The following is a 23496-nucleotide window of genomic DNA, read 5'->3' on the forward strand; positions in this document are numbered from 1 at the left end:
GTCCATTGCCGCAACCATTAAACCAATTACTTCCATGCACTGAGCCACGGAAGGCCGAGGAATGGAATGAAGAACTTGGCAAGTATTCAGCAGTTTTGACTTCCTGACCTCTGTCAGAAAGATTTTCATTTCTACCGAGTCTATTAGTGTTCTCAGAAAGGGAACCCTTGTGAGCGGGGACAAAGAACTCTTTTCTACATTCACCTTCCACCCGTGAGACCTTAGAAAGGCCAGAACGACGTCTGTATGAGCCTTGGCTCTGAGAAAGGACGACGCCTGTATTAATATGTCGTCTAGGTAAGGTGCTACTGCAATGCCCCGCGGCCTTAGAACCGCTAGAAGGGACCCTAGCACCTTTGTGAAAATTCTGGGAGCGGTGGCCAACCCGAAAGGAAGGGCCACGAACTGGTAATGTTTGTCCAGAAAGGCGAACCTTAGGAACTGATGGTGATCTTTGTGGATAGGAATATGTAGATACGCATCCTTTAGATCCACGGTAGTCATATATTGGAGCATCGGCAAGATTGTCCGAATGGTTTCCATCTTGAAAGACGGAACTCTGAGGAATTTGTTTAGAATTTTTAGATCCAGGATTGGCCTGAAAGTTCCTTCCTTTTTGGGAACTACAAACAGGTTTGAGTAAAAGCCCAGTCCTTGTTCTGCAATCGGAACTGGGTGTATCACTCCCATTTTTAGTAGATCTTCTACACAGCGTAAGAACGCCTGTTTCTTTGTTTGGTCTGAAGACAAACGAGAAATGTGGAACCTTCCCCTTGGGGGAGAATCCTTGAATTCTAGAAGGTACCCCTGAGCAACTATTTCTAATGCCCAGGGATCCGGAACGTCTCGTGGCCAAGCCTGAGCAAAGAGAGAAAGTCTGCCCCCTACCAGATCCGATCCCGGATCGGGGGCTACCCCTTCATGCTGTCTTGGTAGCAGGAGCAGGCTTCTTGGCCTGTTTACCCTTATTCCAGCCCTGCAAGGGTTTCCAGGTTGCTTTGGGCTGGGAAGCGTTATCTTGCTTTGCGGCAGCAGGTCGGCTCCTGAAGTTGCGAAAGGAGCGAAAATTAGCCTTATTTTTGCCCTTAAACGGCCTATCTTGTGGAAGGGCATGGCCCTTGAACCCAGTGATATCTGAAATAATTTCTTTCAGCTCTGGGCCGAATAGGGTTTTCCCCTTGAAGGGAATATTTAACAGTTTTGTTTTGGACGACACATCCGCCGACCAGGATTTGAGCCAAAGCGCTCTTCTTTTTGCCGCTAGTTTAGCTAATTGGAGAGCGGCATCAGTGATAAAAGAATTAGCCAGCTTCAAAGCGTGAATTCTATCCATGACCTCATCGTATGAAGTCTCCCTCTGGAGCGACTCCTCCAGGGCCTCGAACCAAAAAGCCGCTGCAGTAGTTACCGGAATAATGCAGGCAATTGGTTGAAGCAGAAAACCTTGCTGAACAAAAATTTTCTTCAGCAATCCTTCCAATTTTTTTATCCATAGGATCTTTGAAAGCACAACTGTCCTCTATTGGTATAGTTGTACGCTTAGCCAGTGTTAAAACAGCCCCCTCTACCTTAGGGACCGTCTGCCACGCGTCCCGCCTAGGGTCGTTTATGGGGAACATTTTCTTAAAGATAGGTGGGGGAACAAAGGGTACACCTGGTCTCTCCCACTCCTTAGTCACAATATCCGCCACCCTCTTTGGGATCGGAAATGCCTCAGTGTATACAGGGACCTCTAAAAATCTGTCCATTTTACACAATTTTTCAGCGACCACCATGGGGTCACAATCATCCAGCGTAGCTAAAACCTCCTTAAGCAGGACGCGGAGGTGTTCCAGCTTAAATTTAAACTCTAAGGAATCTGACTCTGCCTGCTGAGAAACTTTTCCTGTGTCAGAAATTTCTCCCTCAGACAGCCTTTCCCTCACTGCTAGAGTTTTGTGAGGGTACTACAGATAAATTATTCAAAGCTTCAGATTGCTCATCCTCTGTATTTAAAACTGAGCTATCGCGCTTTCTTGGAAAAACTGGCAGTTTGGATAAAAATGCTGCAAGAGAATTATCCATTACTGCTGCTAATTGTTGTAAGGTAATAGGGGCCAATGCGCTAGAGGTACTAGGCATCGCTTGCGCGGGCGTAACTGGTGTAGACACGTGGGGGGAGGAAGAAGGACTATCCTCATTACCCTCCATTAAGGAATCATCTTGGGCAGCATTTTGTAATTGTCACTGGATGATCTTTAAAATGCTTAGATGTTTTTGCACACTTTAAACATAAATGCAATGGGGGTACTGCCATGGCTTTTGAACATAAAGAGCAAGGTCTATCTGAAGGCTCAGACATGTTTGACAGACTCAGACAACACTAAAATATTGAAAAAATACTTTGAAAAAACGTTACTGTCTTTTTAAATAATAAAAGGCACACACTTTTTTACCAAATCTTCAAAAAACATCCGATCTTAATGAAATTTTCACCACATGATCCTAATGCCTTGAAATGATTGCACACAAATTTTCAAATCGTTTAACCCCTTAATTCCCAAACCGGAGCAAAATGAAGTAAACACCCGGTTTAACCCACTACAGTACGATGCCACAGTCTTTGCTGTGACTTTACCTTCCTTTAGGGTTAATTGCAGGTGTAAATTAAGCCTCCCTGAAGTCCTCCTGTACTCTAAAGGCTCTGCACATGAAGCTGCATGGAGCTGTGTTGGAAATCAACTGCGCAATTGAGGCGCGAAAATGAGGCCCCCTCCTTCATTACTCCAGAGTTATGGGGCCTTTCTGAGTCAGATTAGCCGTCTTACAAAATGCCAGGCGTAAAAAACAATTTGTTTACCTGATAAATTTCTTTCTCCTACGGTGTTCCGGTCCATGGCTTCATCCTTACTTGTGGGATATTCTCTTCCCCTACAGGAAATGGCAAAGAGAGCACACAGCAAAAGCTGTCCATATAGCCCCCCCTCTGGCTCCGCCCCCCAGTCATTCGACCGACGGTTAGGAGAAAAAGGAGAAACCATAAGGTGCCGTGGTGACTGTAGTGTACAAAAAATAACATTTTTAAACCTGACTAAAAGCCAGGGTGGGCCGTGGACCGGACACACCGTAGGAGAAAGAAATTTATCAGGTAAACAAATTCTGTTTTCTCCTACATTGGTGTGTCCGGTCCACGGCTTCATCCTTACTTGTGGGAACCAATACCAAAGCTTTAGGACACGGATGAAGGGAGGGAACAAGTCAGGTAACCTAAACGGAAGGCACCACAGCTTGCAAAACCTTTCTCCCAAAAACAGCCTCAGAAGAAGTATCGAATTTGTAAAATTTGGCAAAAGTATGCAGAGAAGACCAAGTTGCTGCCTTACAGATCTGTTCAACAGAAACCTCATTCTTGAAGGCCCATGTGGAAGCCACAGCTCTAGTAGAGTGAGCTGTAATTCGTTCAGGAGGCTGCCGTCCGGCAGTCTCATAAGCCAATCGGATGATGCTTTTCAGCCAAAAGGAAAGAGGTAGCAGTAGCTTTCTGCCCTCTCCTCTTACCAGAATAGACGACAAACAAGGATGATGTCTGTCTGAAATCCTTTGTTGCTTCTAAATAGAATTTTAAAGCACGGATCACATCTAGGTTATGTAACAAACGTTCCTTCTTCGAAACTGGATTCGGACACAGAGAAGGAACAACTATTTCCAGGTTAATATTCCTGTTGGAAACCACTTTTGGAAGAAAACCAGGCTTGGTACGTAAAACTACCTTATCTGTATGGAATACCAGATAAGGAGAAGTACACTGCAAAGCAGACAATTCAGAAACTCTTCTAGCAGAAGAAATAGCAACCAAAAACAGAACTTTCCAAGATAGTAACTTAATATCTATGGAATGTAAAGGTTCAAACGGAAGCCCTTGAAGAACTGAAAGAACTAAGTTTAGACTCCATGGAGGAGTCATAGGTCTGTAGACAGGCTTGATTCTGACTAGCGCCTGTACAAATGCCTGTACATCTGGCACTGCTGCCAGACGTTTGTGCAACAAAACAGACAGAGCAGATATCTGTCCTTTAAGAGAACTAGCTGACAAACCTTTATCCAAACCCTCTTGGAGAAAGGAAAGTATCCTAGGAATTTTAATTTTACTCCAAGAGTATCCCTTGGATTCGCACCAACAGATATATTTTTGCCATATCTTATGGTAAATTTTTCTAGTCACAGGTTTTCTGGCTTGAACCAGAGTATCTATAACCGAATCTGAAAACCCACGCTTAGATAAAATCAAGCGTTCAATTTCCAAGCAGTTAGTTGCAGAGAGACTAGATTTGGATGTTCGAATGGACCTTGTACTAGAAGATCCTGCCTCAAAGGTAGCTTCCATGGTGGAGCCGATGACATATTCACCAGGTCTGCATACCAAGTCCTGCGTGGCCATGCAGGAGCTATTAGAATCACTGAGGCCTTCTCCTGTTTGATCCTGGCTACAAGCCTGGGAAGGAGAGGGAACGGTGGAAACACATAAGCTAGGTTGAACGACCAAGGCGCCACCAATGCATCCACTAGTGTCGCCTTGGGATCCCTGGATCTGGACCCGTAGCGAGGAACCTTGGAGTTCTGACGAGATGCCATCAGATCCATATCTGGAATGCCCCATAGTTGAGTTAACTGGGCAAAGACCTCCGGATGAAGTTCCCACTCCCCCGGATGGAAAGTCTGACGACTCAAATAATCTGCCTCCCAGTTGTCTACTCCTGGGATGTGAATTGCAGATAGATGGCAGGAGTGATCCTCCGCCCATTTGATGATCTTGGATACCTCTCTCATCGCCAAGGAACTCTTTGTTCCCCCCTGATGATTGATGTATGCTACAGTCGTCATGTTGTCCGACTGAAATCTTATGAATCTGGCCTTCGCTAGTTGAGGCCAAGGCAGGAGCGCATTGAATATCGCTCAGTTCCAAAATGTTTATCGGGAGAAGAGACTCTTCCCGAGACCATAGACCCTGAGCTTTCAGGGAGTCCCAGACCGCGCCCCAGCCTAAGAGACTGGCGTCGGTCGTGACAATGACCCACTCTGGTCTGCGATAACTCATTCCCTGAGACAGGTGATCCTGAGTCAACCACCAGAGGAGTGAGTCTCTGGTTACCTGGTCTACTTGAATCTGGGGAGACAAGTCTCTTAAATGAATTTGAGCAAAAAGGAACCACGTCCATTGCTGCAACCATTAGTCCTATTACCTCCATGCACTGAGCTATGGAAGGCTGAGGAATAGATTGAAGAATTCGACAAGCGTTTAGAAGCTTTAACTTTCTGACCTCTGTCAGAAAAATCTTAATTTCCACATAATCTATTATTGTTCCCAGAAAGGGAACCCTTGTGGACGGAGACAGGGAACTCTTTTCTATGTTCACCTTCCACCCGTGAGACCTGAGAAAGGCTAAAACAATGTCTGTATGAGCCCTTGTTTTGGAAAGGGACGACGTTTGGATTAGAATGTCGTCTAGGTAAGGTGCTACAGCAATGCCCCTCGGCCTTAGGACCGCTAGAAGGGACCCTAGCACCTTTGTGAAAATTCTGGGAGCAGTGGCTAAACCGAATGGAAGAGCCACGAACTGGTAATGTTTGTCCAGAAAGGCGAACCTCAGGAACTGATGATGATCTTAAAATTGTCCGAATGGTTTCCATTTTGAATGATGGAACTCTGAGGAATTTGTTTAGAATTTTTAAATCCAGAATTGGCCTGAAAGTTCCTTCTTTTTTGGGAACTACAAACAGGTTTGAGTAAAAACCCAGACCTTGTTCCGCTGATGGAACTGGGTGTATCACTCCCATCTTTAATAGGTCTCCTACGCAATGTAAGAATGCCTGTCTCTTTATCTGGTCTGAAGATAAGCGAGACATGTGGAACCGTCCCCTTGGAGGAAGTTCCTTGAACTCTAGAAGATACCCCTGAGAGACTATTTCTAGTGCCCAGGGATCTGGAACATCTCTTGCCCAAGCCTGAGCAAAGAGAGAAAGTCTGCCCCCTACTAGATCCGTTCCCGGATCGGTGGCTACCCCTTCATGCTGTCTTGGTAGCAGCAGCAGGCTTCTTGGCCTGTTTACCCTTGTTCCAGCCTTGCAATGGCTTCCATGCTGGTTTAGGCTGGGAAGCGTTACCCTCTTGTCTAGAGTTAGGAGCCGGTCCGTTCCTGAAATTGCAAAAGGAACGAAAATTAGATTTGTTCTTAGCCTTGAAAGGCCTATCCTGTGGGAGGGCATGGCCCTTTCCCCCAGTGATGTCTGAAATAATCTCCTTCAATTCTGGCCCGAAAAGGGTCTTACCTTTGAAAGGAATATTAAGCAATTTTGTTTTGGACGACACATCCGCCGACCAAGATTTTAGCCAAAGCGCCCTGCGCGCCACTATTGCAAAACCTGAATTTTTCGCCGCTAATTTTGCCAACTGAAAAGCTGCATCCAAAATAAAGGAATTAGCCAACTTTAGTGCGTGAATTCTGTCCATGACTTCATCATATGGAGTCTCCTTTTGGAGCGAATTTTCTAGTTCATCGAACCAAAAAGACGCCGCCGTGGTGACAGGAATAATGCACGAAATTGGTTGAAGAAGGAAACCTTGCTGAACAAAAATCTTTTTAAGCAATCCTTCCAATTTTTTATCCATAGGATCTTAGCCAAGCGCACAACTATTCCTATAGAGGACAGTTGCGCTTTCAAACGTTGAAACTGCCCCCTCTACCTTAGGGACCGTTTGCCATGCGTCCCTTCTGGGGTCGACAATGGGGAACATTTTCTTGAATATAGGTGGTGGAACAAAAAGGTACACCTGGCTTCTCCCACTCCTTAGTCACTATGTCCGCCACCCTCTTGGGTATCGGAAAAGCATCAGCGTGCACTGGGATCTCTAAGAATTTGTCCATTTTGCACAACTTCTCTGGAATCACCAAAGAATCACAATCATCAAGGGTAGCTAGCACCTCCTTAAGCAGGGCGCGGAGATGTTCTAGTTTAAATTTAAATGCCACGATATCAGGTTCTGCCTGCTGAGAAATTTTTCTTGAATCAGAAATTTCTCCCTCAGACAGACCCTCCCTCACTGCCAACTCAGATTGATGTGAGGGTATAACAGATAAATTATCGTCAGCGTCCACTTGCTCATCCTCTGTATTTAAAACTGAGCAATCACGCTTTCTGGGAAATGCTGGCAGTTTGGATAAAAGAGCTGCTATAGAATTATCCATTACTGCTGTTAATTGCTGCATAGTAACAAGCATTGGCGCGCTAGATGCACTAGGTATCGCCTGCGCGGGCAAAACTGGTGTTGACACAGAAGGAGAGGATGATGAACTATCCCCACTACCTTCATTTGAAGAATCATCTTGGGCAACCTTATTAAATGTGACAGTACTGTCCTTACTTTGTTTGGACGCCATGGCACAATTTGCATATACATTTAATGGGGGAACCACCTTGGCTTCCATACACACAGAACATATGCTATCTGAAGGTACAGACATGTTAGACAGACTTAGGCAGGTTTTTAATGCAATAAAAACAATTTTAAACAAAACCGTTACTGTCTCTTTAAATAATAAAAAGAGCACACTTTATTTCTGAATGATCGAAAAACTATCAAAGAAATATCCGATCTTTTGAAATTTGGTGTGCAATACTTTGAAATTTATACGCCAGTGTCTTAATGCTTTGATAGTCTCTAAACCCTTAAATGAGCAAACCGGAGCCAATAATCCCAATTACCGGTTAAAACACACTACAGTCCCTGCCAGAGACTTTGCTGCGGCTTTTACCTTCCTTAGGGGTTATTCACCACAGAAATAAGCCTTTCTGAGTCCTTTTCTAAGCCACAGGACCCTCTCACATGAAGCTGCATGCACTGCCAATAGAAGTAACTGTGCAACTGAGGCGCGAAAATGAGGCCTCCTCCCTCTGCATTACCAGAGTGAAGGGGCCTTTCTGACTAGATTAGGCGTCTAAACAACTGCCAGGCGCAATAAACGTTCCCAAAAGTATTTTAAAGTTTGCAAAATACTCCAAATGTCATATAAACATGATAAAAAATAAATCGATTTAGCCCACAAAAGTGTCAACCAGCATAGAGCCCAATTTATAAGCCTTAATTCTGTTACTGAGTCTAAGAAAATGGCTTACCGATCCCATAAGGGAAAACTGACAGTCTTCTAGCATTACTAGGTCTTGTTAGAAAAGAGACTGGTCATACCTGAAGCAGATAAGTCTGCAAACTGTTACTGGTGCTAAAATCATACTCCTCTTTTAACAGAAATCTTCTTCACTTTCTGTTGTAGAGTAAATAGTACAAACCGGCACTATTTTAAAATAAACTCTTGATAGAAGAAATAAAACTACAACTAACACCACATACTCTTTACCATCCCCGTGGAGATGCTACTTGTTCAGAGCGGCAAAGAGAATGACTGGGGGGCGGAGCCAGAGGAGGGGCTATATGGACAGATTTTGCTGTGTGCTCTCTTTGCAATTTCCTGTAGGGGAAGAGAATATCCCACAAGTAAGGATGAAGCCGTGGACCGGACACACCAATGTAGGAGAAAAGTCCCCAAAAAGTGTTTCCAACGTCTAAAACGCTTAATAAAATATAAGATTACCCTAATAAAGTAATCAATTTAGCCCATCAGTGTCTGTCAGTATTAAAGCCCTTAACTGAAGCCATCATTCTATACTGTGTCTCAGAAAATGGCTTACCTTCCCTCATGGGATTTCTGTCAGTCTTCTAGCACTACCAGGTCTTGAAGTTCTCCTGTACTCAACAGTCCTGTGTGGGAACAGCAATGGATTTTAGTTACAACATGCTAAAATCTTTTTCCTCTCAGCAGAAATCTTCATCACTTTCTGCCTCAGAGTAAATAGTACAAACCGGCACTATTTTAAAATAAACTCTTGATTGAAGAAATGAAAACTACAAATCTAACACCACATACTCTTTACCCTCCCGTAGAGATGCTACTTGTTAGAGCGGCAAACAGAATGACTGGGGGGGGGCGGAGCCTGAGGGGAGCTATATGGACAGCTTTGCTGTGTGCTCTCTTTGCCACTTCCTGTAGGGATTGAGAATATCCCACAAGTAAGGATGAATCCGTGGACTGAATACACCAAGTAAGAGAAACTAACAGTTTAACACCTCTTCTCTTTACCCTTCCTGTTTAGAGCCAGCAAAGAGAATGACTGGGTGGTGGAGTTAAGGGGGGAGCTATATAGACAGCTCTGCTGTGGTGCTCTCCTTGCTACTTCCTGTCAGGAAGGACAATATCCCACAAGTTAGGATGAATCCGTGGACTCGGTACATCTTGCAAAAGAAAGTCTGCATGTAGCATTATACTTAGCTATAGCAATGTACAGAGCTGAGTAAACCCCAATACCTCTACTCATATCCCAGCCCATGCTGATGGAAGGCATAGCAAGCCGGATCCCAGGGCCTGCGTTAAAGGACCTTCTCCTTTAACACAGGAACTTGGATCCTCCACGCTAAGCTTCCTATAAGTCAGGCCCTGGGCTCTAAGAAAGATTAGCGTGGTACTCCAGCTCATTAGGGGTATTTAACCCTTAAAGGTAATTTAAATTTCATTTGTGCATTCATTTGCATATTCATTTCGTGAAAAAAAGGAATGCACATCTTTAGAAGGCATCTGCCTTCACATTATAAGGGAGCACGGATTGCTTATCATTACAGAGAGTGACACCGTCTGTGTCACTCTAACAATCCACTGCTGGTGCCAAGATTGAGCGGTTGGAAGGAAAGGAGGGGGGTGATAAGCCCAGCAGAGGAGGGGGCAAGAAAGGGTCCCTATACTATGGAACAATATCAGCCAGTAACAAATATGGTGGGGAGCAGTGGGAGGAGGGATCTACACTGTAAAATTATAACATTTTATATACACACAATATATTATATATATATATATATATATATATATATATATATATATATATATATATATATATATATATATATTCAAAATAACAAGGAGTATTGCATTGAGCATGCCTGTCACAAAACAGAATAAAACACCAAATGCAAGAAAACAGAGCTCCAGGTGACAGATCAACTACAACTTCAACAACAAATGACCAAACGTCCACAGAAAATAACAGCACCTCATTTAAAACACAAACTGTCACCAACCAAGAAAACCACACAGAAAACTCAGGGATTGTGAACCTTTCAAACTACCACCTGTCAGGGCCAGAGATATCAGTACTGTGTAAAGGATTTATCATTCTGTCCAAGTACAAATCTAGACAAAATCCAACTGTACTCAGACTTAGAGGAATTCTTCAGGAGATTGCGGCTAAAAGAATTCTTCTATGACAAAGAAAATACCAGCACTATGGAGGACTACAATGGAAGGAAAAAGAACACAATCTTCACACCTGCACCAGGACGCAACACAAAATTGGACAGCTATATTGAACTGCATCTCTGCTCAACACACATCAGAAAAAAAACAGAATTTATGTTTACCTGATAAATTACTTTCTCCAACGGTGTGTCCGGTCCACGGCGTCATCCTTACTTGTGGGATATTCTCTTCCCCAACAGGAAATGGCAAAGAGCCCAGCAAAGCTGGTCACATGATCCCTCCTAGGCTCCGCCTTCCCCAGTCATTCGACCGACGTAAAGGAGGAATATTTGCATAGGAGAAATCATATGATACCGTGGTGACTGTAGTTAAAGAAAATAAATCATCAGACCTGATTAAAAAACCAGGGCGGGCCGTGGACCGGACACACCGTTGGAGAAAGTAATTTATCAGGTAAACATAAATTCTGTTTTCTCCAACATAGGTGTGTCCGGTCCACGGCGTCATCCTTACTTGTGGGAACCAATACCAAAGCTTTAGGACACGGATGATGGGAGGGAGCAAATCAGGTCACCTAGATGGAAGGCACCACGGTTTGCAAAACCTTTCTCCCAAAAATAGCCTCAGAAGAAGCAAAAGTATCAAATTTGTAAAATTTGGTAAAAGTGTGCAGTGAAGACCAAGTCGCTGCCTTACATATCTGATCAACAGAAGCCTCGTTCTTAAAGGCCCATGTGGAAGCCACGGCCCTAGTGGAATGAGCTGTGATTCTTTCAGGAGGCTGCCGTCCGGCAGTCTCATAAGCCAATCTGATGATGCTTTTAAGCCAAAAAGATAGAGAGGTAGAAGTTGCTTTTTGACCTCTCCTTTTACCAGAATAAACAACAAACAAGGAAGATGTATGTCTGAAATCCTTTGTAGCATCTAAATAGAATTTTAGAGCACGGACAACGTCCAAATTGTGTAACAAACGTTCCTTCTATGAAACTGGATTCGGACACAAAGAAGGTACAACTATCTCCTGGTTAATATTTTTGTTGGAAACAACCTTCGGAAGAAAACCAGGCTCAGTACGTAAAAACCACCTTATCTGCATGGACCAGATAGGGCGGAGAACACTGCAGAGCAGATAACTCAGAAACTCTTCTAGCGGAAGAAATTGCAACCTAAAACAAAACTTTCCAAGATAATAACTTAATATCTATGGAATGTAAGGGTTCAAACGGAACCCCTTGAAGAACTGAAAGAACTAGATTAAGACTCCAGGGAAGAGTCAAAGGTCTGTAAACGGGCTTGATTCTAACCAGAGCCTGAACAAACGCTTAAACGTCTGGCACAGCTGCCAGCCTTTTGTGAAGTAAAACAGATAAAGCAGAGATCTGTCCCTTCAGAGAACTCGCAGAAAATCCTTTCTCCAAACCTTCTTGTAGAAAGGAAAGAATCTTTGGAATTTTTATCTTGTTCCATGGGAATCCTTTAGATTCACACCAACAGATATATTTTTTCCATATATTATGGTAAATTTTTCTAGTTAAAGGCTTTCTAGCCTGAATAAGAGTATCTATTACAGAATCTGAAAACCCACGCTTTGATAAAATCAAGCGTTCAAACTCCAAGCAGTCAGTTGGAGGAAAACCAGATTCGGATGTTCGAATGGACCCTGAATAAGAAGGTCCTGTCTCAAAGGTAGCTTCCATGGTGGAGCCGATGACACATTCACCAGGTCTGCATACCAAGTCCTGCGTGGCCACACAGGAACTATCAAGGTCACCGAAGCACTCTCCAGATTGATCCTGGCTACCAGCCTGGGAATGAGAGGAAACGGTGGGAATACATAAGCTAGGTTGAAGATCCAAGGTGCTACTATTGTATCCAATAGAGTCGCCTTGGGATCCCTGGATTTGGACCCGTAACAAGGGACCATGAAGTTCTGACGAGAGGCCATCAGAACCAAGTCTGGAATGCCCCATAATTGAGTTATTTGGGCAAAGATTTCCAGATGGAGTTCCCACTCCCCCGGATGCTCCTCCATCGCCAGGGAACTCCTTGTTACCCCCTGATGGTTGATATATGTAACAGTCGTCATGATGACTGATTGAAACCTTATGAATTTGGCCTTTGCTAGTCGAGGCCAAGCCTTGAGAGCATTGAATATCGCTCTCAGTTCCATTATGTTTATCGGGAGAAGAGAGTCTTCCCGAAACCATAGACCCTGAGTTTTCAGGGGTTCCCAGACCGCGCCCCAGCCCACCAGACTGGCGTCGGTCGTGACAATGACCTATTCTGGTCTGCGGAAGCTCATTCCCTGTGACAGGTTGTCCAGGGTCAGCCACCAACGGAGTGAATCTCTGGTTATTTGATCTACTTGTATCGTCGGAGACAAGTCTGTATAATCCCCATTCCACTGTCTGAGCATGCCCAGGTGCAATGGTCTTAGATGAATTCGTGCAAAAGGAACTATGTCCATTGCCGCAACCATCAACCCTATTACTTCCATGGACTGCGCTATTGAAGGAAGAAGAACAGAATGAAGTACCTGACAAGAGCTTAGAAGTTTTGATTTTCTGGCCTCTGTCAGAAAAACCTTCATCTCTAAGGAAACTATTATTGTTCCCAAGAAGGGAACTCTTGTTGACGGGGACAGAGAACTTTTTTCTATGTTCACTTTCCACCTGTGAGATCTGAGAAAGGCTAGGACAATGTCCGTATGAGCCCTTGCTTTTGACAGAGACGACACTTGAATCAGGATGTCGTCCAAGTAAGGTACTACTGCAATGCCCCTTGGTCTTAGCACCGCTAGAAGGGACCCTAGTACCCTTGTGAAAATCCTTGGAGCAGTGGCTAATCCGAATGGAAGTGCCACAGGTAATGCTTGTCCAGAAAGGCGAACCTTAGGAACCGAAAATGTTCCTTGTGGATAGGAATACGTAGGTACGCATCCTTTAAGTCCACCGTGGTCATGAATTGACCTTCCTGGATGGTAGGAAGGATCGTTCGATTGGTTTCCATTTTGAATGATGAAACCCTTAGAAACTTGTTTAGAATCTTGAGATCTAAAATAGGTCTGAATGTTCCCTCTTTTTTGGGAATTATGAACAGGTTGGAGTAAAAACCCATCCCTTGTTCTCCTAATGGAACAGGATGAATCACTCCCATGCTTAACAGGTCTTCTACACAGTGTAAGAATGCCTGTTCGAAGATAATTGAGACCCGTGGAACCTTCCCCTTGGGGGTAGTTCCCTGAATTCCAGGAGATAACCTTGAGAAACTATTTCTAGCGCCCAAGGATCCTGAACATCTCTTGCCCCAGCCTGAGCAAAGAGAGAAAGTCTGCCCCCCACCAGATCCTTCCCAGATCGGGGGCCAACACTTCATGCTGTTTTGGTAGCAGTGGCAGGTGACTTGGCCTGCTTACCCTTGTTCCAGCCTTGCATCGGCCTCCAGGCTGGCTTGGTTTGAGAAGTATTACCCTCTTGCTTAGAGGGTGTAGAATTTGAGGCTGGTCCGTTTCTGCGAAAGGGACGAAAATTTGGCTTCTTTTTAGCCTTAAAAGACCTATCCAGAGGAAGGGCGTGGCCCTTTCCCCCAGTGATGTCTGAAATAATCTCTTTCAAGTCAGGGCCAAACAGTGTTTTACCCTTGAAAGGGATGTTAAGCAAAAGCGCTCTGCGCGCCACGATAGCAAACCCTGAATTATTCGCCGCTAATCTAGCTAATTGCAAAGCGGCATCTAAAATAAAAAAGAGTTAGCCAATTTAAGAGCTTGAACTCTGTCCAAAACCTCCTCGTACGAAGATTCTTTATTGAGCGACTTTTCTAGTTCTTCGAACCAGAAACACGCAGCTGTAGTGACAGGAACAATGCATGAAATTGGTTGTAGAAGGTAACCTTGCTGAACAAACATCTTTTTAAGCAAACCCTCTAACCTTTAATCCATAGGATCTTGAAAGCACAACTATCTTCTATAGGAATAGAAGTGCGTTTGTTTAGAGTAGAAACCGCCCCCTCGACCTTGGGGACTGTATGCTATAAGTCCTTTCTGGGGTCGACTATAGGAACTAATTTCTTAAATATAGGGGGAGGACAAAAGGTATGCCGGGCCTTTCCCACTCCTTATTTACTATGTCCGCCACCCGCTTGGGTATAGGAAAAACATCGGGGGGCACCGGAACCTCTAGGAACTTGTCCATCTTACCTAATTTCTCTGGAATGACCAAATTGTCACAATCATCCAGAGTAGATAATACCTCCTTAAGTAGTGCGTGGAGATGTTGAAATTTAAATTTAAAAGTTACAATATCAGGTTCTGCTTGTTGAGAAATTTTCCCTGAATCTGAAATTCTTCCCTCAGACAAAACCTCCCTCCTGGCCTCTTCAGATAGGTGTGAGGGTATGTCAGAACAGATATCATCAGCGTCCTCTTGCTCTTCAGTGTTTAAAACAGAGCAATCACGCTTTCTCTGATAAGTAGGCATTTTGGAAAAAAAATGCATGCAATAGAATTATCCATTACAGCCATTAATTGTTGTATGGTAATAAGTATTGGCGCACTAGATGTACTAGGGGCCTCTTGTGTGGGCAAAACTGGTGTAGACACAGAAGGGGATGATGCAGTACCATGCTTACTCCCCTCATTAGAGGAATCATCTTGGGCAATATCATATCTATGGCATTATTATCCCTACTTTGTTTGGACATTATGACACAAATATATCACATATATTTAAATGGGGAGACACATTGGCTTTCATACATATAGAACATCGTTATCTGATGGTTCAGACATGTTAAACAGGCTTAAACTTGTCAACAAAGCACAAAAAACGTTTTACAATAAAACCGTTACTGTCCCTTTAAATTTCAAACTGAACACACTTTATTACTGAATATGTGAAAAAGTATGAAGGAATTGTTCAAATTTCACCAAAATTTCACCACAGCAACTTAAAGCCTTAAAAGTATTGCACACCAAATTTGAAAGCTTTAACCCTTAAAATAACGGAACCGGAGCCGTTTTTACATTTAACCCCTATACAGTCCCAGGTATCTGCTTTGCTGAGACCCAACCAAGCCCAGAGGGGAATACGATACCAAATGATGCCTTCTATAAGCTTTTTCAGTGGTTCTTAGCTCCTCACACATGCATCTGCATGCCATGCTTTCCAAAAACAACTGCGCATTAGAGGCGCGAAAATGAGGCTCTGTCTATGACTAGAAAAGGCCCCCAGTGAAAAAGGTGTCCAATACAGTGCCTGCCGTTTTTATTAAAACAATCCCCAAGATTTAACAACTATTAAAAGTAATAATCTGCCAAATATACTTAGTAAAGTAATCGTTTTAGCCCAGAAAAATGTCTACCAGTTTTTTAAGCCCTAATGAAGCCCTTTATTCTTTTACTTAAACTAAGAAAATGGCTTACCGGTTCCCATAGGGAAAATGACAGCTTCCAGCATTACCGAGTCTTGTTAGAAATGTGTCATACCTCAAGCAGCAAAAGTCTGCTCACTGTTTCCCCCAACTGAAGTTAATTCCTCTCAACAGTCCTGTGTGGAAACAGCCATCGATTTTAGTAACGGTTGCTAAAATCATTTTCCTCTTACAAACAGAAATCTTCATCTCTTTCCTGTTTCAGAGTAAATAGTACATACCAGCACTATTTTAAAATAACAAACTCTTGATTGAAGAATAAAAACTACATTTAAACACCAAAAAACTCTAAGCCATCTCCGTGGAGATGTTGCCTGTACAACGGCAAAGAGAATGACTGGGGAAGGCGGAGCCTAGGAGGGATCATGTGACCAGCTTTGCTGGGCTCTTTGCCATTTCCTGTTGGGGAAGAGAATATCCCACAAGGATGACGCCGTGGACCGGACACACCTATGTTGGAGAAATAATGTATAACCTCTCACACAAAAAAAACGCTATAAAAAAAACTTAAAAAACAATGAAAATATTACCATTAAGCCTGCGGATAAGGGAGGAGCAGTGGTGATCATGAATACACAGGACTACATCACAGAGGGAAATAGACAATTATCAGATCAAACTTATTGCAAAAAAATGGAAAAGGACCCCACCCAGGAATACACTTTGCAACTTAGAAAACTTATTAAAACATTCCCTAAACACACGCAACATAAACTGGACAAACTGGTGCCCTCTAACCCTAGCATAGGGACATTCTACATGCTCCCAACAATCCACAAACCAGGAAGACCAATAATAACAGGCATGGACACTCTGACTGAGCAAATATCGGGCCTAGTGGAGAATATTCTTAAGCCTTTAGTTATTAACACCACTAGCTTTATAAAAGACAACACTGATTTTCTTAACAAAATCAGCCAGATAACAGAATTGCCAGAGGATACTATACTTGTGACAATGGATGTGGAATCCCTGTACAGCAATATTCCACATAAAGATGGTATTGATGCCTGCTTAAACTTTCTTTCCTCCAACAGCCCTAACCAGACATATAGTGCTTCTACAGTCAGTAAACTTACAGAATTTATACTTACAATTATTTCATCTTCAACCACTCCATCTACTTACAAACCATGGGAACAGCCATGGGTACCAAAATGGCACCACAGTATGCAAACCTCTTCATGGCCGACTTAAAACAGAGATTACTAGCCACTCACCCTCACAAACCCTTCAAATACTTTTGCTACATCGATGATATTTTCATCATATGGACAGAAGGAGAAAAAAACCTTGAACATTTTCATAAATCATTTAATCTATTTCATGCATCAATCAAGCTTAAAATGAACTTTTCTAGAGACTGTGTCAGCTTCCTGGATACAACAATATCCATCACAAATGGCAAACTGCACTCATCTGTATACAGGAAACCAACAGATAGATGCAGCTACCTCCACAGCTCCAGCTCCCACCCCAATCACATTAAAAAATCCATAATCTACAGTCACGTCACAAGATACCACAGAATTTGCTCAGATACCAAGGACCGTGACAAACACCTCATTTACACTGTCCCAATCATTCAGAGAAAAATGGTTACAAAACAAGGATTAAAAATTAAAAAAAATTAACTCTGCCCTCAATCCTTCATGTGAACACTTACTACAATACAGGGAGAAGAAAAACATATCACGTATCCCACTAGTAGTCAAATACAACCCTGCTGTGGAAGGGATACGAAAAATAATAAAAGACTTACAGCCACTACTCTTAGAGGATCCCACACTCAAAAATGTTTCCAAAACCCCCAATCCTGGCATACAGACAACCACCTAACCTAAAGCAGAAACTGGTACATAGGAAGCTACCCCTTGAGAAAAAGAACACTCAGAATGGAACCAAGTGCTGCTATAAAGCTCACTGCAAACTGTGTCAACACGTTTGTGAAAGCAGCACAGGAAATCACAATAATAAATCTTATAACATTAAAGGGGCATATTCATGTATATCTGCAAATGTGGTATACATGATACATTGCACTGCATGTGAAATGGGATGCTATATTGGAGAAACAAGCCAAAAACTGCACCTTCGAATGAACTTACACAGACACTCAATCAAAAACCACTGTGAAACAAACTACTGCACCCCTGTTGGTCACCATTTCACCCAACCTGACCACTCCATCCAAAACCTCAAAATCAAAATTCTCAGAGGCAACTTCAAAAACACCATGGAAAGAAAAACCTTTGAAATGAAAATGATAATGCACTTCAACCTGTTTAATTCTTGACTAAATGTGGACTCTGGATTCTTATCACATTATCAAAAAAATTTGTAATATACTTTCATTTAGTCAATTACATTGTATATTCCACATTCTTTATACATAGGTACACAGGTAAGCCTATGTCCACACTTTTGTCTTTTTTAACTTTTGTATTCCCCCTGTATATACAATTTCCCATCTTTATAGATATTGATTCAATATTGATATATAACTTTGTCAGGATATGCTCTATGTAAAGCTATATATTTCCCCTGTCTGTTCTCCAACACTGGACACTGTCTACCTGTTACCTAAGCCCCCCTCATGATTTTTACGACACCTCCTCCTCTCCCTAACTATTCTGTGTTTTAAGATATAATCTGTAAATTCCATTGAATTGGTCAGTATTGCTTTAGACTTGATAAAGGAAGGAACTCTTCTGAAAGCTTGTCAACTTATAAATGTATAGTTAGTTAGTCCAATACATACACAAACACACTTACAATATATATATATATATATATATATACACACACACACTGTATGTATATGTATATAAACATAAATATGAGTAGTGGGGGGAGGGAAGGATGGACAGTGGGGGAGGGAAGATGTTAGGTTGGTGGGTAATTCCTACACTAGAGCAAATATTATCCTTACAAGTTGATGAACCCCTTCACTGCCAGGGGAGTGTGGTGCGCAGCTGCAGTTAGTGGCCTAATTGCCAAAAACCAATGGCAAAACCATGCATGTCTATGTCTGAAAAAAGGGGATGCCAGAGAAGCTTTACAACCATTTGTATTATGACTGCAGTAGTAGTCCGTAAATAATTTCAGTGAGAAACCCAAAGTTTGCAAACAAGTTAAACATTTTTTTTATATGATCATATATTTATATGGCATTTAAATAAGGGCTTAAAATATACCAAAACGGTAATCAATTCATTGGGATGCCCTACTTCATAGTTAAAGGCTCTATTTTTGTTTAGACAGAATGATGGCAAAAATGCTAAAAATTCAACGGTAGTTTGGGCAAGTTTTTCTCTCAAATTCCCGATAGCGAAGGGGTTAAATATTTTAGAATAAATCAGTGTAAGTAGGTCAATATATTAAAAGCAAAATCTTGCAAGTGTATTCACACCTCACTCACATATCCATTACATTCTTCTCATTTGCTATTTATTAGTTGACATTAGAGACATAAGAAAATTAAAACCGATATATAGTTTAGACTTACGTGTATTTGACACCTGACAAATCTAACATGTGCCTTGAAGCTTTCATTTCTGGAGAGTCATGATACTTGTCAGACATAAATATAACTTCCTTTATACCTAAATTTAATTAAAAAAAAGACATTGCATTCAAAAGTTAGATTAATAAGTTATTAGCATTTCTTTAAACATTTCCCACGTGGACATCAAAAAGTTATGTAGAAAATTAACACAACATAAAGAAACTAAAGCTGAAGATCCCCACACGCCATTTAACACACAAAATTAAGCGCAACGAGACATAACATACCTAGATAGCGTGCACGTGTCTGGAGAGCTATAAAGTAGGTGGTGTGCATTAGGCAGTTTTGTTCACTGGTGAAAGCGGAACTTGGAGGCTGCTTTCGGTATTCAGCTCTTTTCGGAACTGAATATCCTCTAGGGCAAATGAAACACACAAAGATATTTCGAAATAGAGATCTTAGTGCGTTTTACTTGTACAAGTGGATTTTCGGCTATGAAAAAAGCGGAATACCAAAAGCAGCAACTTCTGCATTCACTAGTAAATGAAACTGCTGAATGCACACCTCTACTATATAGCAGCAGTTTTCCAAGAATCCTTTTGAGCACTAGATGGTAGCAGTAGAACACTTAAGGATTTTTGTAAAACTGCTGCAGTATAGTTCTACTGACAACTGCCTCCTCCTGAGCTCGTCTATTCTGCTTTTCAACAAAGGATACATTGAAATTAAAACAAATGTTATAATACATGCAAGCTACCTAGGTACTCTTTTCAAAGATTTTGGAAAAGGTTTTTAAAAATTGTATTTGCTATCTGAATCCAAAAAAAAAAAAAAAAAAAAAAAAAGATATAGATATAGATGATATAGATATAGATGATATAGATATAGATATAGATGATATAGATATAGATGATATAGATATACATATATACACATACATATATACAATATCAGAAACAGACCTTGCACTCGCTGGATTTTTTAACAAACTTTTTTACTTGGCAAAATTAGTGACGTTTCGGGGACAGTGTATCCCCTTCCTCAGACAGTGAATGCTTCAAACATTGGTGAATTTATACAAACTAACAAATAAATAACCCCTCCCCCCAATTAGCAAAAAAACCACCAAAGTGTTGCTATGGTGACCATATGTCACAAAGTGAACATCGTATATAAGTTATAATATAAGCAATCAATGCTGTGACAGTGAAAATGATCAAATTAAAAGACCTATAGCAGTATGAACATGGTAAACAACTTAACGTTCCACAGTAGTGGTAATCTTAACATACCCCTAATATCCGTTACTATCCGGGGAGCCAACCAATAATGAAAGCCTTATATGATGTTACCTAGATGGTCAGGCATAAAGTACACACTCAAAACCTACCATGATTGTAAAACAAACAAAGTACAAATGTAGATCGCCGTGTAACACGCCACCGCAACTGCAACCGCACTGGATAGAACAGACAAACCCGGAAGTGCATCGGCCAATCACGTGTGTGGCCATGCACCAATCACTCGGGTTGCAGTTGGAGTTGTCATGGCAATGGGTCACAACGATCCAAATAGCAACACAGAAACAAGTCAAACAAATTAGCTACTAAGTATATCATTATAATAATACACATCAATCGATACTTATAATGTGCGCTGCTATAGTGGCAATACCACTGCTAGAAATATAACCAATAAATAATATATATAGCATAGCATTCCTGCCGTACTGTACTGGGGGTATATTAATATATTACATTAACCCTAAAGCGCATATCTATCGTAGTGGACGCTACTACAGGGACTATACCGCTATTGTACATTTACTATCCAATATACACAGTGTACCATGATGAAGGGTATGTACAAATTTTATACACGGTAATACCACCCATTTAAAGAGAGTGATCTGAGATGCCATAACCCATGAACCTTCCCAAGAGAGAGTACTAAAGGCCCCGAAGAAAAAGAATAAGAATAAACCAAAGTAAATGCAAACACCAACTATACATCGTGATACAAGGTAAACCAAACAGACATTTTTTTCCCTTTTTATTGTCTGTTTGGTTTACCTTGTATCACGATGTATAGTTGGTGTTTGCATTTACTTTGGTTTATTCTTATTCTTTTTCTTCGGGGCCTTTGGTACTCTCTCTTGGGAAGGTTCATGGGTTATGGCATCTCAGATCACTCTCTTTAAATGGGTGGTATTACCGTGTATAAAATTTGTACATACCCTTCATCATGGTACACTGTGTATATTGGATAGTAAATGTACAATAGCGGTATAGTCCCTGTAGTAGCGTCCACTACGATAGATATGCGCTTTAGGGTTAATGTAATATATTAATATACCCCCAGTACAGTACGGCAGGAATGCTATGCTATATATATTATTTATTGGTTATATTTCTAGCAGTGGTATTGCCACTATAGCAGCGCGCATTATAAGTATCGATTGATGTGTATTATTATAATGATATACTTAGTAGCTAATTTGTTTGACTTGTTTCTGTGTTGCTATTTGGATCGTTGTGACCCATTGCCATGACAACTCCAACTGCAACCCGAGTGATTGGTGCATGGCCACACACGTGATTGGCCGATGCACTTCCGGGTTTGTCTGTTCTATCCAGTGCGGTTGCAGTTGCGGTGGCGTGTTACACGGCGATCTACATTTGTACTTTGTTTGTTTTACAATCATGGTAGGTTTTGAGTGTGTACTTTATGCCTGACCATCTAGGTAACATCATATAAGGCTTTCATTATTGGTTGGCTCCCCGGATAGTAACGGATATTAGGGGTATGTTAAGATTACCACTACTGTGGAACGTTAAGTTGTTTACCATGTTCATACTGCTATAGGTCTTTTAATTTGATCATTTTCACTGTCACAGCATTGATTGCTTATATTATAACTTATATACGATGTTCACTTTGTGACATATGGTCACCATAGCAACACTTTGGTGGTTTTTTTGCTAATTGGGGGGAGGGGTTATTTATTTGTTAGTTTGTATAAATTCACCAATGTTTGAAGCATTCACTGTCTGAGGAAGGGGATACACTGTCCCCGAAACGTCACTAATTTTGCCAAGTAAAAAAGTTTGTTAAAAAATCCAGCGAGTGCAAGGTCTGTTTCTGATATTGTATCTAATTTCACTAGCACCCTGGTTGCTGCAAATAGGTGAGAGTGCACATCTTTGCTAAACGGATATCAATTTGTTGTTGCACCCACAAGATAGAAACCTCTCTCCAATTAGACATTTGTCTATTCACCACCAACACTTTACACTACACCTGACCTGTGGCAATTATAATGGAACCTGATGTAGAAAGCACACAGACCCTAACTTTTACGGTGGATGACGCAGCCAGAATTCTTTTTAATCCTGAAGAGGAGACTACTGGTGGCAACACAGCACAAGCCATCTATTTGGCTTTGGTGAAATTGAAAAAGAAGGAAGTTGATTTACGACTACATGGGGTCTATCTCTCAGAGTATTATAGGAAGCTCATGATTCCTAGGGGCTTCAGGATACGTAATCAACCTACTATTGGACGCAACAACCCCGAGTTCTGCAAGCGCTGGTGCGCAATACTTAATAAATGTTCCTTGGATCTTATACTCTTGGTCACAGAAGAGGTGAGAAACCAACTTGAAAGAGTTAAAGTAGAAATACAGGAATGGGAAAGAGACAAGATTGCAGTACTGACCGAGGATTCATCTGAACAGTGGCTTGACAAATTGTCTTCCCAGATTAAAGAATACAAAGAGACCCTTGTGCAATTCAAGAACAGAAAGTTGCAAACAGTAATCGAAGACCATAAGGATAAGACTGTCTATCGATGGTTAAACAGTGGCGAGAATAGAAGACCATTCCCCCTGCGGCGTAGGAGACAAAGATTCCACACAAAACAATCTCTCCAAACTGTAGACAGCAGCTCTTGATCTGACACAGAAGCACCACTGACCCAAGATAGAACAAGTGGGGGTCAACCCTCCGGGCAACAGGTTTTTCAAGGGGTCACCACCAGAGCCGGCTAGAGAGGACGAGGAAGAGGCCACACATACGGAGGGGGGGCTGGAGAGAGAAAACCGCCACTCCCGACCAGAAAATAACAACCACTGGTCCTGTTGAGGACCTAGTGGTAAACATCAGTGACAGAGTTTTAACCACGGTAGAGAGAAGGGTGTTAAATAGAGGCTTGAGTTTTGTACCC

General features: G+C 41.9%; 1 protein-coding gene across 1 annotated transcript in view; it reads right to left on the bottom strand.

The window, feature by feature from the left end:
* DCTD (dCMP deaminase) overlaps positions 1 to 23496 on the bottom strand; it is a 91829-nt gene that overhangs the window by 11149 nt on the left and 57184 nt on the right. The window contains exon 5 of the mRNA XM_053703861.1: positions 19273 to 19369. Within this exon, the coding sequence (XP_053559836.1) occupies positions 19273 to 19369 (97 nt within the window). The remainder of the gene's footprint in view (positions 1 to 19272; positions 19370 to 23496) is intronic.

The sequence above is a fragment of the Bombina bombina genome, chromosome 2 (assembly GCF_027579735.1).
Source record: "Bombina bombina isolate aBomBom1 chromosome 2, aBomBom1.pri, whole genome shotgun sequence".
Lineage (NCBI taxonomy): Eukaryota > Metazoa > Chordata > Amphibia > Anura > Bombinatoridae > Bombina > Bombina bombina.